We start from the raw sequence: 15,119 nt of genomic DNA, 5'->3' as shown, positions 1-15,119 counted from the left end.
TCCACAACTAGACTGAAGAACAAAACGACAGCAACTTGTCTGTTCCCCTTCCCCCAATTCCCCAGCGCTGTTCCAATTCCCCAATAAAAAATTCTTTAAAAAAAAAAAAAGATAGCACCTTTTAAAAGTAGATGTTTACACAGAAAGAAAGAAAACCAGTCTCTGGCTGGTGGGATTTTAAGTGATTTCTGCTGTCTTCATTATTCATTTTTCATCTTCCAATTTACTAAAATAAACTTGTATATGCAGAAAAATATACAGACAATAGAATTTTAAACTGTAAGCCTGTGTGGCAAAAGAAAATGAAAATCCTTAAACTTGTATTCCTAAAAATTAACTCATTAAAAAAGAAGGAAAATGAAGGAAGGGCAAGAAAGAGGAAGCCATTGTCATGCATTGAACATTAACACAGGGCAGGAACTGTGCTCCACGCCTTATGTGTAAGAACTCATTACAGCAACTCTGCAGGCTGCCTAGCTCAGAGGCCAGCTGAGCCCTGGGGGGGCCACACAACTCATATGTTATGAGAAAAAAAATGCTCCACAGCCACCAGACCCTCATTTTGGAATTCTGTGTTTTTTACTAAGTCTTAAGTTAGAAGCTTTACCTTATACAATGATGTTCTGTTGATCAGTCCTTTGTAGAAACTATTGTTACAGGTTATCCGCAAAGATTTTTTAACTCCCACACGTTTACCAATTACTTGTTTTTCAGCAAAACAGCTGTGTTTACTTCTTTTGATGACATTTAATTTCCATTTATTAGTATGATTTCTATGAAATAAAGGTTTACAGATAATTCATAATTAGTACACAGGCTTTGCAAATACCACCTTTCAGTAACCAATCCAATGAATTTTTTTTCTTATTATTGTGTACAGTGACTAATTCATTGATGCTCAAACCCTGCCCTGCCTCTTTCTGGTTCAGTGTAGCAAGAAATTTAACAACTGTCATGGGATGGGGTAGAAGGCAGAGAAAGACAAAAACCTGCACAGTTTGACACACACTGACAGAGAGAGAGAGAGACAGAGAGAGAGAGAGAGAGAGAGAGAGAGAGAGAGGACCTACTGCAGACTATGTATTATGGATTTCAAGACAGAAATGTTTAAGACTTAAATGATTTTTGGAGATGGACAAATTCAGGGAAGATTCTTAACTCAGGATAGTAGCATGGCGGTGGTTTCAGGAGGTCTATAAGAACACCCCTGAACTTGCTTTCTGGGTGTCTGTATTTCTCAAGGCATTTAATTCCAATTCTCTTCTTACTGTTGCGTAAACCAAAGTAGGATGGTTACCCTCAGCCTATCATATCAGCATTTCACGTGCCTTCCTGAGCAAAAGTTAGTTTTAATAGATAGCATGGTTGTCGTTCCTGCTGACTAGACATTAGAAATCTAAAAGAGAAGAAAACATCTAAGACCAATTTTAAAAAGAATCGTTTAAGAAAGATATTGCAAGCAGGATGTTGCATTCATATACCGAATACAACCGACATGTGTTGTTAAATTGTCCTCTGTGTCTGACAAATTTGTACCCTCCATCGGCTCTTCTAATTCCCCTTTAAATCTACAATAGGATGGAAGACGAGCATTGATTGAGTTCCAGGTACTGTGCATTGTGTGCAGCAGAAACTGTTTTGGACTGTTTTCCATACGTTAGGTGAGAGCTAAACTTCAGGCTAAGTTAAATAGCTGGCCCAAGTCACATACCTGACAGGCAATGGGACCAGGACACACACTCACATGCACATGCACACTCCCTAAAGGCTGGGAGTGTATTACACAATACTGTGTTATCACAATCGATGTGAATCCTTTCCGCTCAGTTTGAAATTATACAGGATTGGCCAGGGCTGGGGGTGGGAGCAGGTGTTGGCAGCTGTCTTCAAGATTCAAGGCACTGAGTCAGTGGCCATGAAACATCATTGAGCTACCTGGCCCTTGGAAAAAATTCAGAATTCCACTGGCAGCATCCTCTTCTTCAGCATTTCTGTAATGTTTCCCTGACTTCAGCCTCACCATACTGGACAGAGATATATTTTTGGGTCTCTCTGTCAAGTTGTTTACAAGGAATAAGGTGCACACATACGTACACAATTAAATTCGCAAACTTGTCACAACAATGTTACTAACCTTTTTTTATATCAGAGGGATTTTTCATTCTAAATTTATACCAACTGGACAAACAGTTAACCAAGTTTACCATTTGGAAGTGCTGAAAAGGCTGCATGACAAAGTTAGACAACCTGAACTTTTTGCCAATAATTCACGGCTCTTGCATCATGACAATGCACCAGTTCACACCGCACTGCCTGTGAGGGAGTTTTGAGCCAGTAAGCAAATAACTGTATTGGAACACCCTCCCTACTCACCTGATCTGGCCCCCAATGACTTCTTTCTTTACCCAAAGATAAAGGAAATAGTGAAAGGAAGACATTTTGATGACATTCAGGACATCAAGGGTAATATGATGACAGCTCTGATGGCCCTTCCAGAAAAAGAGTTCCAAAATTGCTTTGAAGGGTGGACCAGACACTGGCATTGGTGCAAAGCTTCCACAAGGGGAGCACTTTGAAGGTGACCATAGTGATATTCAGCATTTAAGTATGTAGCCTTTTTTCTAGGATCAGTTCATGAACTTGATTGCCTGACCTCATATGCTCATCTTATCAGGCCGTGTTGTTCTCTACTTCTGCAAACCTCAATTCCTAACACTGAACAAATACTGACTGGTGTGGTACCTCCACATCCAAGGCACTGCACCAGCACACTAAAACAGGCCACACACTGTGTGCCATGAGGCGCTCAGAGGCTGCTGTGACACTGAGGCCAACGGGCCCAAAGCTGTAACCATCGGCACTGACCAGGTTGCAAGACCACTCCTGGCCATACGCAGAGGGATTTAAGAAACTCTAGTGCACTCTTCTGTGGTTCCTTACTAAGCCAACCTTGCTGCTTGTCAGCCTGGAACCCAATGATAGGATTCCTGCAGTGGGTTTTGCTCTCTCCCTTCATTTCTTCACCTCTATTATCAAAAATTCTCCCTGCATCCCTTCCCTCCTTAGGGGACTTCTTTAAAATGTTATCTGACCAAGTGATTTTCACTGTAGAATTAAAATACTAGTCTCCAGAGGCATTTGGTTATTAGCAATAGACTCCTGAAAATTTAAAGGATATATAATAACTCTAAGCAGACGATTCCAGGAGGAGGGTCTGGTCATTGACAGGTCCCACATGAAACCACAAAGCCTCACTCACCTGAGTTGATGCACACATGCACACACGCACACACACACGCACACGCCTCTGTGGCAAACACAGGATGCTGTTCACCAGTTGCACTAGAATAAGTCTATATCTTCAAGACTCCCACATAGACTCCCATTTATTTTCGAAACCATTGTCAAGGGTGCTTCTCCCACTATAACTTTAGTCTCACATTATCCATCAACTTCCAACGCCCTTCAGAGTTCATCACCACAGCCACTGTGGCCGCCTTGTTTTCCTCATCTTCTCCGAGCCTCTTCCTGCCTTGTCTGTCCAAGCCTCTGTGACATCCTACCTCTGTTTGATGATCCCACCTTTCTTCCTAACCAAGGCTGTGCTCTCTGCATTTCATACTAGAGATGGGTAGTGCCCTAGATTCCTATCTGTCCACAAGTTACTTTGGTGGATGGCTGGTTCTCCCCCTCACTTTGCTCCTTCTGCCCTGTCCAGCATACTTTGTCAATTTAAACCATGCCTTTATTCAATCAGGATTAGAGAGGCATTCATTTTTCTCTACCTCATTTATGAGTATTCCTTCTACCTCACCGTGAAAAGACTCAGTTATAACCCATTTTTGGAATCATCTCTCTTAAGAGGTTATATAAAATTCACCAGTTAACAAAAAAGAATTCTCGAATTTCTTTCTGAGTCCTGGGAGTGCCTATGTACAAAAACAAACCAACATGACCTCATTTTGTGCAAAACCGCAGACGTGATATAAAGATTTCACCGTGATATCTCACTCTGCTTTCAACAGCACTGTTGATAATTATCAGGACTCACTTCCCAAGATGCTCATGAAAGAAATCTACTACGTTTGGCACCATCACCACTCACCTGACCCTGAGCAATTTTCTACAGGGCAGTCTCAAATCTCTATAAAAATACATACACACATACATACACATACATACATACATACGTGTGGACATCACAAATGTACCAGATGGTCTCATCAACACTCCATCACATAGAAAATTCCTTTTCCATCTCACCAAATAAAGTATAAAGAGCATTAAGCTCAATAATAATTGTTGCTACATTCAGTTGGTTGTTCTCCTTTCCTAGAACTTCTGATTCTGACTCTGAGCATCTGGCAGGCCTGGGTTACGTCACAAGGAGGCTGTGCTAAGTCCCTTCTGTGCTCCCCTCTGTTACTGCCCTGGTGATATGGTTGTGACTGGTTGCCACACACAAAAATCCCTCCCTGGCACTGCCACCTGGTTCTCAGCAAACCCCAGAAAACTGGACTACACCAGTTCCGAACCTACTCGCCAGCCTGAGGATACCACCCAGACAACAGGAACTACGGAATATTAGAATGAATTTCATTCAGTCTTTACTTATCTTTAGCAAGAATTCCTTAAAACGAAGTCATGTAAGAGAATCTTCATTTAATTAAGATCACTAAGAACACAAACACAGGGCAGTATTTAATTTAATTTTTCTATAGTGAAGTACTTATTTCATGTTGAAGGAAGAGTAAGGGAGAGAAAATGCATGGATTGTCTGACCTTTCGGATTACTGTATGCTTGATTTGAGAAACAGAGTCCAGAAGTGCCCTAAAATTCACTAACACAAAGGGAAGGTATACTCACCCCATTTGGACAACATAAGTTCCATTGTCATTCAACTCGATTGGCCAGAACTCCAAAACGTAATCACGGAGAGTAATTCTGGGAGAGCTGCTTGAGCTTAGCTCAACATGCCCATGTGACTCAGTGCATTTGAACCATTTTATGGTGGCTGTTTCATTCTTATGTTCAGGTGACAATGAGCAATATTTCAGATAGAAAGGCTCTCCTTCAACTACAGTGATGATATCACGTAGATAACAGGTTTCTTCTAAAGATGAGCAAAGTAAAAGAAAAAAATCAAAAACAGAATGACAAATGTCATTTTCTCACACTAAGGCACTTTCAGAACACCAAGGAGGACAAATCTTCTTACAGCCTCTCCCAAACAGGAGGGTACCAGAGCTTAACCTATCATAGCTAGTACACAGCTAAATGTAGTGTAAACTTTTAAAAGAAAATGTTACACGTGACAGCTTCCTCATAAGGAAAGCCACAGAAGTCACGTTGCCACACCTTCCCCTAAACATCCCTAGCTGAGGAGTGTCCATGGAAAAGAAAATAAGAAACCGAGAGACCTCAGCGATTTTCACTTGCATCATCACAAGTCTCACCTATCTTGCTGTCAACCAGTCTACTTAGCCATCCATTCCCCAGGCAGGTAGGTGTGTGGTTGGTTCGAGGTGCTCCTATGTCGCTTAGAGTGCATGTAAATTCATTATGTCTCTAGTTCACCATGTGGGTTATCAAGCATTGATTAATACATCACTCTAAGCCTGGGTATTTGTCACTTCCCCTTTTGGAGCTGGCATGAGCTCTCATGCTATCTCTCCTTCCCTTCCTCTTTCCTTGCTCCCTTCTGCTTCCTTAACGACCCTAGAGACTCTGGATTTAGAAATTTATCTGATACTTTCAGCTACACAGGGTCGCCATTCCCCTCCTTTTGCACTTCTGATAGTTCAAAGTCGGCATAAATTAAGGGACCTTTCCCATAGCCTGTCCTTGGCTGGCTCCAAGGTGCTTTTTAACCTCATTTTGAGGCTAAGAATCCTCCAATTGAGTAGAGCATTTCTCTGAGGGCATGGAGAAAATGCCTTCTCTATAGTTAGGGTGTACAAATATGTCTCAAAGCAACAACAGCCTGGTTTTTTTAATTCATTTTTGCTAACCACAATGTAAAGACGAAGTGGCTCAAATGGTAGAAGCGTTCTTTAAAAGCATGGATGCCAAAGCTACCTCAAAGCACAAGAGTTAATGAAGCACCTTGTGTGTGGTGCTTCTTACAGAATCCTATTTTACACTTCAGTGCTTCAGCACAGAAGGTGTGATGCACGTGGAAATGGGGGCGTTAGTTTTGATTGACACCCAGGCTATTAACAGTTTAATGTATTTTCCGGTTTTAGAGATACATATAAAACAGTGTGCAAATAATAGAAGACAGGCCCCTCGTGTCTAAATTCTTTCGTATATTACTATGTTTGGAATAGGCATTCATGTGGCTGCATGTAGCACAGACTTACTCTTTTTTTCAGTGATGAGGTATGACAATTAAGTTCGCGAACTTGTTGCAATGATGTTGCTAATCTTTTTTGATATCACAGGGATTATTCATTATGAATTTGTACCAATGAGAATGTAGCAGTCATTCTCAACATAGGGAATATGGGCTGATGTGTTTCCTTCCCCCTAGATCGTAGATCAGGGCAAATGAATATTTGTGCCCCCACCTTCTCTTCCAAAGCATAAGGGAAACCTTGCTAATCCATCATGGAACTCTTCTACAAATAATCCTGTTTTGGCCTCAGAATCTCTCAATAAAAATCATCAAGCAATCACTATTAGTCAATTAAGATTGATAATTGACACCTGATATAGTGCCTCCTACCTTCCCTGGACTAAGAAGTGTCTTTTATATGTAGTATCTCTAACTCTAATGTTTTATTTAAGATCTATAAAGTATTCCTTACAGATATTTAAGGTATTTTCTTCATCCCCTAAATAATGAGATGGAACTTTGCCTTCATTTTGGGAAGGAGATGACGTGTGTAAACTTTCCAAAATTCAACAATAAAGACAACGGTGACCTACTTGGCTTCAACATGAAGCCAGGTTTTCCTCTCAGACGAATGTAATTTATTTTGGGATACAAGTTTTTAATCCTGGTCTCTCTACATAAACTCAGAGGGCCAAATATTCTCCTTTTCAGTAATCCCATGTAATTATTTACTTGTTCCCATTCCTATGAATTTTTGTTCTCTATGCCAGAAACACCAAAGATTTGGCAATCTTTGAAAGTAAGAGTAAAATCACTAATTTTAATAAATTCAGAATCTTCAGTAGCTACCTCCACGTAAAAAGGCAAAACCTTGATGTTCCCTCTATACTCCCAACAATGTATGTTTATGAGTAACTGTTATTACTCACCTGTGGTGCTTATAAATATAAGAACCAAAAATGTCAAGAGTAGTTGTCCACAATGCATGTTTAGGATTCTGCTTTCAAAAAGTTTCCTGGAAAACAGAATAAGACAGGTTCAGCTACAACTTTCAAACAAAAGCCTACCTGTCTTATACAGGAGGTTTTAAAACATCTCTGGCACACAGACTTTTAAGAAATGGGCCCAGGATATTTTCATATCCCTTAATCTAGTCACCAGTTCTTCTCAGAACTTTCAGTTACATAAAATAATACAAAATTTCAGGCAATGAATTTTGGCATTCAGAAGAAAGGCCTAAAAATGCAATGTTCCACACTAGAGAGCCTTAAGTATTTTAGACCTTGTTTATGGACTGTTGCCTCCAAGGTCAAAATTGAGGACAACATTATTTCTAGAAAATCTACTATTCTATGCACAGACAGTGTGTGATATACTGAGATATATATGGCTGTTCTGCCCCTGTAGGAGTGAGTGTGTGTGTGTGCGTCTGTGTGTGTGTGTGTGTGTGTGTGTGTGTGTGTGTGTGTGTATTCCAGCTGCTTTGTTCTCTCACCACACCCACATGCTCATCACAATTTGTAAGTAGGTCTTTATCTGTAGGTTGAATTTTTAAATATACATCTTCTTTTTTTAGAACCTAAGTTTTGTAAGTTAGGAACTAAGTCTTGACCCTCATTGTATCACTGAAGCCCGCACCACGCTTAGTACATAGCAAGCACTCATAAACACGTGTTAATGAGTACCAGATGTGTGGATATGTACGCATGCTTTTGCCCTCACATGGCCACCTATGTTCTTAGGGAAATGCAGAAACAAAGTGGATCACATGCACCCCAGACACACACCTACTCTACACTGACTTTGATGTTATTCCAACTTAACTTCTGTCCTATTAATTACAAATTTAGGGGGCAGAATAGGAAGAAGGGTGTATTGGGGCTCATACACTGAGTTTCAATACTTCATAAACAATCCTATGTTCCTTGTATACCAGATATTTAGCTTTACCAGATGGAGGAAGCACATTACCACAGAAACAGCTTGGCTTCTGGGCCACACATATTTGGGTTGGCCTTCCAGCTTAGCCTTGACAAGCTGTGCAATCTTGGAAAATTTACTTAAAAGTCTCAGAGACTGTTTGCTCATTACCAAAATGGAGATGGTAAGAAGGCCTCTCTCTGAAATTACTGAGTGGTTAAACAAGCTAACATTTGTGAAGACTGCCTGGGCGCATGGTAGCTTCTCCATCTCAAATAATTCTCTCATCAACTACCACTCCACCTCCCATATACTAACAAAATAAAATAAATAAATAAATAAATAAATACTGTTAATGCCCAAATCCTGGACAAAGTTTGGCTAAGCTGCCAAACCATTTACATTGATCTTATTAAAACCATCACCAACCACTTGATGTAATTTCCAAGAGATAATAATCAATAACGTAAAGACAAAAGGGGTAAGTATATAGGGAAAGTACCAACTGTTCATAACAAAATTAAAATATTTCTAATGGTTTGAAACCAAACCCCAGTCCACACGTACACACACTTTATTATAACTATCTATTCTCTAATCTGGGGTAGAATGAAAAGTGTTATTTCCTCTGGTTAAGGTTGGCACAGCCTTGTAAAGAGCACTGCTATTTGTTTCTTTTGTTGTTTTACTTTTTTTTTTTTTTAATTCTCAAGGTCTAGTAAGAGATGAAGTTACTATGAGATAATCCAGCATTTTGATGAGTCAACTCTGAGTTTCAGTATGAAACATGTTAAGATTCCAGTACACAAATTAGCTGATGTTTGCACTACTCTATACATATGTATTTATAACATTTTTAATGTACTTACTATGGATTTAAAACATTCATATTAAATAATGGAACTCATTTCCAAAAGAAGAGCGATTGTGAGAAATGTCATAGATACCCTAATAATAAAATATATGTAGGAGGATATAAATATTAAATTTCCCACATGGAGAAATTCTGGGGACTTTTTTCAGTGTGATGTTTGATGTCAATTTCATTTTTTTGCCTTTACATAATTTTTAAATTTCTTTCTTCTTCCCTTTCTTTCTTTTATAAAACTTTCCTGACTTCTAAAGTAATATTCATCCATTATAGAACATTTAGAAAATGAAGATTAAAAAAAAGAAAATGAACTCAACATGCATAATACTTTAGCATGTTTTTCATACTTTTTCTATATATTTTCAAATAGTTACTATGATGTTTAAATGATGTCATATCCTGCATTCTCCACTTAATAAATGAGCATATTTTATGTCACAAAAATATCTTTGTCAACATCATTCTAATTGCCACATAATATTCCTTCATATGGTATATTGTAATTTACAAGCTGTATTTTATTATAAAATAACCCCATCACAATCTTCTTGTGTAAAGCAGTAGGGATCATTTTTTGGAGCATGGTGTCCAGTGCCAGGCTGGCCGGATTGAAATTGTCACTCTCCTCTTTACCAGCTGAATAATACTGGGCAGGTCACTTACCCTCTCTGTTCAATTTCTTTTTCCATGAAAGGGAATAACAATACTACCTCCCAGAGCTGGTGTGAAGATTACATGAATCACTATTGCAAAGTATCTGGTGAATAATAAATATCACTTAAAGGTTCGATATTATTATTTATCTACATTGCTTATTTTCCTGGTGCTGCTACATGGCAGTATAATCTATGAATCAAAGAATACATTTTAAACATGATAAATGCAAACTGCCAAACAGCATTCCAGAAATGTTATAATAATCTTACTCCCTCAACAGTGCAAGATAATATCCATCTACCACACCCACGTAAGCAGTGAGTACTCTCATTCTTTAAATCTAATTAGGTATTCAAATTAGTACAATGATATCTCACAGTTTTTTAAATTTACATTTCTGTTGGTATAAAGAAGGCAACACAATAATCATGTATTTTTTTAGCTATTTTCTTTCCATGTTTATGAACAATCTTTTTATGCCTTTTGTCCAGTTTTTAGATTAGCATTTTTTCCAACTTGTTTAGTTTACCTTTTAATTCCTCTTTTGATATTTTAACACATGGGCAATTTTATATGTATGCACTCGAACCTATCATTGTTTTACCTTGTGATTTTTTTCCATTGTTTAAATATTTAGAACATTCCTTTGTCTATAGCTTAGATTTTTTTTACATTTAATTTTTTTCCCACTCATTAACATAACTTTCTTGTTTGATATGAAGATAGGGTCAAACTTAACTTATTTTTCCCAAATAGCTGCTAATTACTTTTCTATGATTAAATAGTCCTGTCTTTCCTTTACAGTTTGTTGCTACCATAATTATAATGTACAGTTCCTCTCTGAGCACTCTATTAAAAAAAATCTAACACAGCATGTTTGCTCAAGTATAAATACACACCAACATCTGTACATGCACACACACACACGCACATACACACACTCACACACACCCCACTTTACTCTCCCATATTGCTTGGCTTTTCTATTCCTAGCACTTATCACTAACTGACACACTATCATTTCAGGTCTGTTTGCTTGTTTATTATCTGCTGAATTAATGAATGCATTAATTTCATAAAATATATATACTTGGACGTCTTCTGTGAGCAACTGATCAATCGTTATATCTGCATAATCTTCTACCTGTGAAATGCTTCTTAAATCATGACAACTTGAAAAGTATGTTTTAACTTTTCAAGTATGTTTTTGAAGTCCAGGGTACTCATTCTCACCTGGAGCTGGGAAAAAATGCTACCTGGGTTCCACTCAGACATCGGAAGGACAGCTGGGCATCCTGACTTGTAAAAATCCTCCAGGTGATTCTAATACACAGTCAAAGCAGAAAGACACTGGTACCAAGGATGTATTTATATTTCTAAAAGTAAATTTAATATATCTTAAATACATATTTAATAATATTTTATATATATTATATATGTACATATGTGTATGTGTACATATGTAGGTATGTATGTGCATACACACATACAAACACACACAAAGAACACTTACAAACTTCCCCTAAATCACCCAGTGGCATACAGTTTTCTCTAAATACAATAGGTTCTCTTCTAAAAATTGCGTGCCCAGGGTGAGGGTCAGCTCCAAGCTGACCACTCTCTCGGACCCCCAAGGTGGTGCAGTCCAATGTCCCTCCAGTGTCCCAATGGGCATCTCCTGGTTCTGACCCACTGCCTTCTGTATAAACCCCACTCTGAGCAAAGTTACCATTCTCTAGAAAGAGTAATTCACAGAAACCCATAAGTGTTAAGACATTCAAAGTTCTGTTTGATAAAGCACCTGAGCCCCAACCAGGTGAAATGGTCAAGTCCAGATTATAGAGAGTTTCAGTGACTCACAAAAATGCATGTAGATTGCCTCAATGTAAATCACTCTTATGAGGAAAACACAATTGAGCAGCTCCTAAGATAAACTGCCTTGATGAAAACCATTGATTTTTTTAAAAACACAGTTCTTTCTCTACAGTGTTTGATGCATAAGTGTTTCAGTCAGGCTTTGCGATGATGAAACAAAGCAAAGAGGAAAAATGATCTTGAACACACACACACATGGACGTACATATATGTGCATGCGCACGCATATGCACACACTTCCACTCAAAGGAGAATAGAGCTTGTATTGAATTAGGTTTCTCATCTGCAAGGCCAGGAGAGCCATTTCCATCTCACAGTCCTGGCCACACAATTGTCTGATGTTATCCTTATACCTTCTTCTCCCAGCTGCTGGGTGCCGGCAGTCCTTGCAGCTTGGCTCAATAGTTGCCATCTCAAAGAAGTTCCCTGCAGCCCTTGTCCAAGCCTGCACCACAACATGTTCCCATCACTCCACTCTCTGGTGGCTTCCCTGAGGGCAGGGACCCTGCCTTTCCACTCTGTTCCCAGACCACTTGTCCAGAGCCTTTGTATGTGTTTGTGCTGGGGGCAGGTGGCACACTAAAGCAGAACCTGCACAAACCCAGTTTCCCCCTAAACTTATACCCTCCCATGCCCTGCATAGAACCAAATGGGTGTTTGCCCAGGTCCCAAGAATGAGCAAGGGAAGAGGGTAAAATGAACACAAGCATCCCAGGTGTCTACCTGACTGGGATGGACCAGTCATGAGCTTGTCTCGTCACTGCTATGCACACTGCCAAGGGCTCTGACCCCTGCAGGCACCATGGATTAAAGATAAACGTTTTAGAATCAGGAAAATTTAGGTGTGCATCTGGGGTCTATGACTTAGTAGCTGGATGCCCTTGGATAAACTACTGAACCTCTCTGTTCCTTGGTTCACCTCTTTTTATTAAGCCTGTAGGAAGATCAAATGAAAACAATGCACCCAAATGTTTTGTACACAGTGTCAGACACAAAGGAAGTGCTTAATAAATGAAAACTATCACTTATTTTAGCTGTTCTCACTTTTTCAGAAAAGAAAAAAAGGGGGAATGTTTTAACACCTAAAACACTATTATCGGGAAGTTGGTGATGCTGTCTCACAGTTATTCATGGGTGTGTGTGTCTGTATACATAGAAATACGTGATATTTAAAAGCATATATACATGGATATATACATATAGATATATACATAGAGGGAGAGAGAGAGTCCCTGCCAGGTAAGTCTGGGTTGCCCCTTGCCCCAGGGCAGGCAGCAGAGGGCAGTGGGAGGAGGGGTGGGGTACAGATGGCAGCACCCCGCGCTCTCCTTACCTTCAGACTGGCGTCGTGGAGGCTGGGGCAGGGGCGGCTGTCCCACCTTCACACAGGTGGTGATGGGGGAGACAGTTCAGGAAGCAGGTGACAAACCGCCATAGGCTGCCCCCGCTAGCGCTGTAACAAGCAACGAAAGAGAGGAGCCACAAATGTCATTAAAGAGATTAGGCAGCTAGAGAAGTTTGAACAAAGAAAAAGACCAGAAAGTAAGAAGAAAGGAAAGGTGTCTGTTAGCCGTAGGCAGGAAACTCGGCTGGCAGAGGAGAGGGTGGGGCGCTGCGCTGGGTCCCGCCTAGTGTCCTCGACGTAGGACGGATGCTCCCGGTCGGGGGTGCTCCAATCCAGGATGCTCCTCGTCTGGGGTATGCTCTTGATCGCGAAGGCCTCCCACTGTAAGGGTGGTCCGGGGTGTGGATACTCCGGGGCTGGGGTGCTCCCGGGCTAGAGGGTTCGAGTCGGAATATATCGGCTCTTCCACCTGGGCGCCAGCCCGCGAGTTCGGAGACGACAGCGCAGCTGGAAAATCCGGCGCTTCGACCTGGCCCCGGGGACGCGCCGCGGTTCCTGGCAGCTCCGGGGCAATGGGTGGTGGCCTTGTGGCCTGTAGGGCCGCGAGGTGGCGCGCGGGTGCTGCTCCGACGCACCCTTCAGGCCGCCGAGCGGTGTGCACCAGAGTACCGGGAGGAGCTGGTCAACCTGCGCCAGGCAGAGAGGCCACATCTGCACTTAAGAGAAGAGGCTGGGGAGGGCTGGGGACAGGAAAGAAGGCAAGGAAGAGTCCCAGAGACACAGAACGGTCCCTGAGGTGAACCGAGGTGAGGAGGAGGTCATTGTCAGATGCACTGAAGCCTCAGGTCTGCCCTGAGGCCTCTGCTTAACCTGAGGGATGGGAGTTTCTCTGTTGGGGTTTTGCTATTGAGAGGCCTGCAGAGGTGTGGAATTGGAACTTGAAATTGTTTAGAAGAAAAGGAGGCCAACGGAGCACGTGTGTTTCTAAATTTCTACAGTGTGGTAGAACTCAGGATACATTTTTAGACTGGTCGTTGGAGCTTTCAAACAAAAATGAAGAATGAAACCGTGGCTGACAGAGAAAGGGGGTTTAATGAGACAGTGATTTCATTCTTTATATCCAATCAATATAATTAATCATATGATAAATATAATATATACAATACTAATATAGTATAATATACAATAACTATAATAATAATAAAGGAGACAATCATATAATTATCTCAATAAATGAAATTTTAAAAGCATCTGACAAAAGTCAACACCCTTTCCTGATTAATAACGCTTGGAAAATTGAGACTAGAAAGAAACTTTCATCATCTGATAAAGAACATCTATAAGAAACCTATGGGTAACTCCATAATAAACTGTGAAAAACTTTGCTTTTTCTTAAGATGGGGAACAAGATAAAGATGTCAGCCCTCACCTAGGACAATAATTTTGTATTAAGTAAGTAAATAAAAATAGAAGGCTTAAACATTGGAAAAGAAGAAATAAAATTACTCGTTTTGACAGAGGGTATAATTTTATGTAGATCACCTTTGGAAATCTATAAAAAAAAGTACTGGAAATAAGTGAGTTTAGCAAGACAATGGAATACAAGGTCAATAAACAAAACTTAGCTGTAATTGTATACATTCTTAATGGAAATTTGGAAAATGAAATTTGTTAGAAACACCATTTACAATAGCATAAAACAAATACCAAAGTATGAATCCTATGAAAGATGTACAAGATGTCGACTATGAAATCTATAAAATACTGCTGAGAGAAATTAAACACCTAAGTAAGTGGAAAAATATACCACTTTTAAGGGTTGGAAGACTCATTGTTAAGGTATCTAATTTCCACAAACTGTGGAGTTTATAGAGTCTATACACCTTTCAATTCTATAGGTGATAGAGTCCAAATATTTCATGCAATCCCTATCTAAATCTCAGGAGGGATTTTCAAAGAAATTAAGAAGCTGTTTCTAAAATTTATGTAAACAATGTAAAATAAAACAATCTTGAAAAAAAGTTAGAGGATTTACACTGACTTAAAGTTTTACAATAAGGCAATAGTAATCTTGACAGTGTGATATTTGCATGAACATATAAATGGAAAATAA

At 39.8% G+C, this 15,119-nt stretch overlaps 1 protein-coding gene across 1 annotated transcript in view; it reads right to left on the bottom strand.

The window, feature by feature from the left end:
* LOC109396694 (interleukin-18 receptor 1-like) overlaps positions 1–13,663 on the bottom strand; it is a 21,589-nt gene extending 7,926 nt beyond the window's left edge. Inside the window, exons 1-4 of the mRNA XM_019668724.1 lie at positions 12,995–13,663; positions 7,268–7,353; positions 4,868–5,114; positions 608–773 (exon numbers count right to left, since the gene is read on the bottom strand). Of these exons, the coding sequence (XP_019524269.1) occupies positions 608–773; positions 4,868–5,114; positions 7,268–7,325 (471 nt within the window). The 5' untranslated portion in view covers positions 7,326–7,353; positions 12,995–13,663. The remainder of the gene's footprint in view (positions 1–607; positions 774–4,867; positions 5,115–7,267; positions 7,354–12,994) is intronic.
* Between the last annotated feature and the right edge of the window lie 1,456 nt (positions 13,664–15,119).

This window comes from Hipposideros armiger, unplaced genomic scaffold (assembly GCF_001890085.2).
Source record: "Hipposideros armiger isolate ML-2016 unplaced genomic scaffold, ASM189008v1 scaffold_535, whole genome shotgun sequence".
Taxonomy (NCBI): Eukaryota; Metazoa; Chordata; class Mammalia; order Chiroptera; family Hipposideridae; genus Hipposideros; species Hipposideros armiger.
The sequence above is the reverse complement of the archived record's forward strand: the minus strand, read 5'-3'. Positions and strand labels throughout refer to the sequence as shown.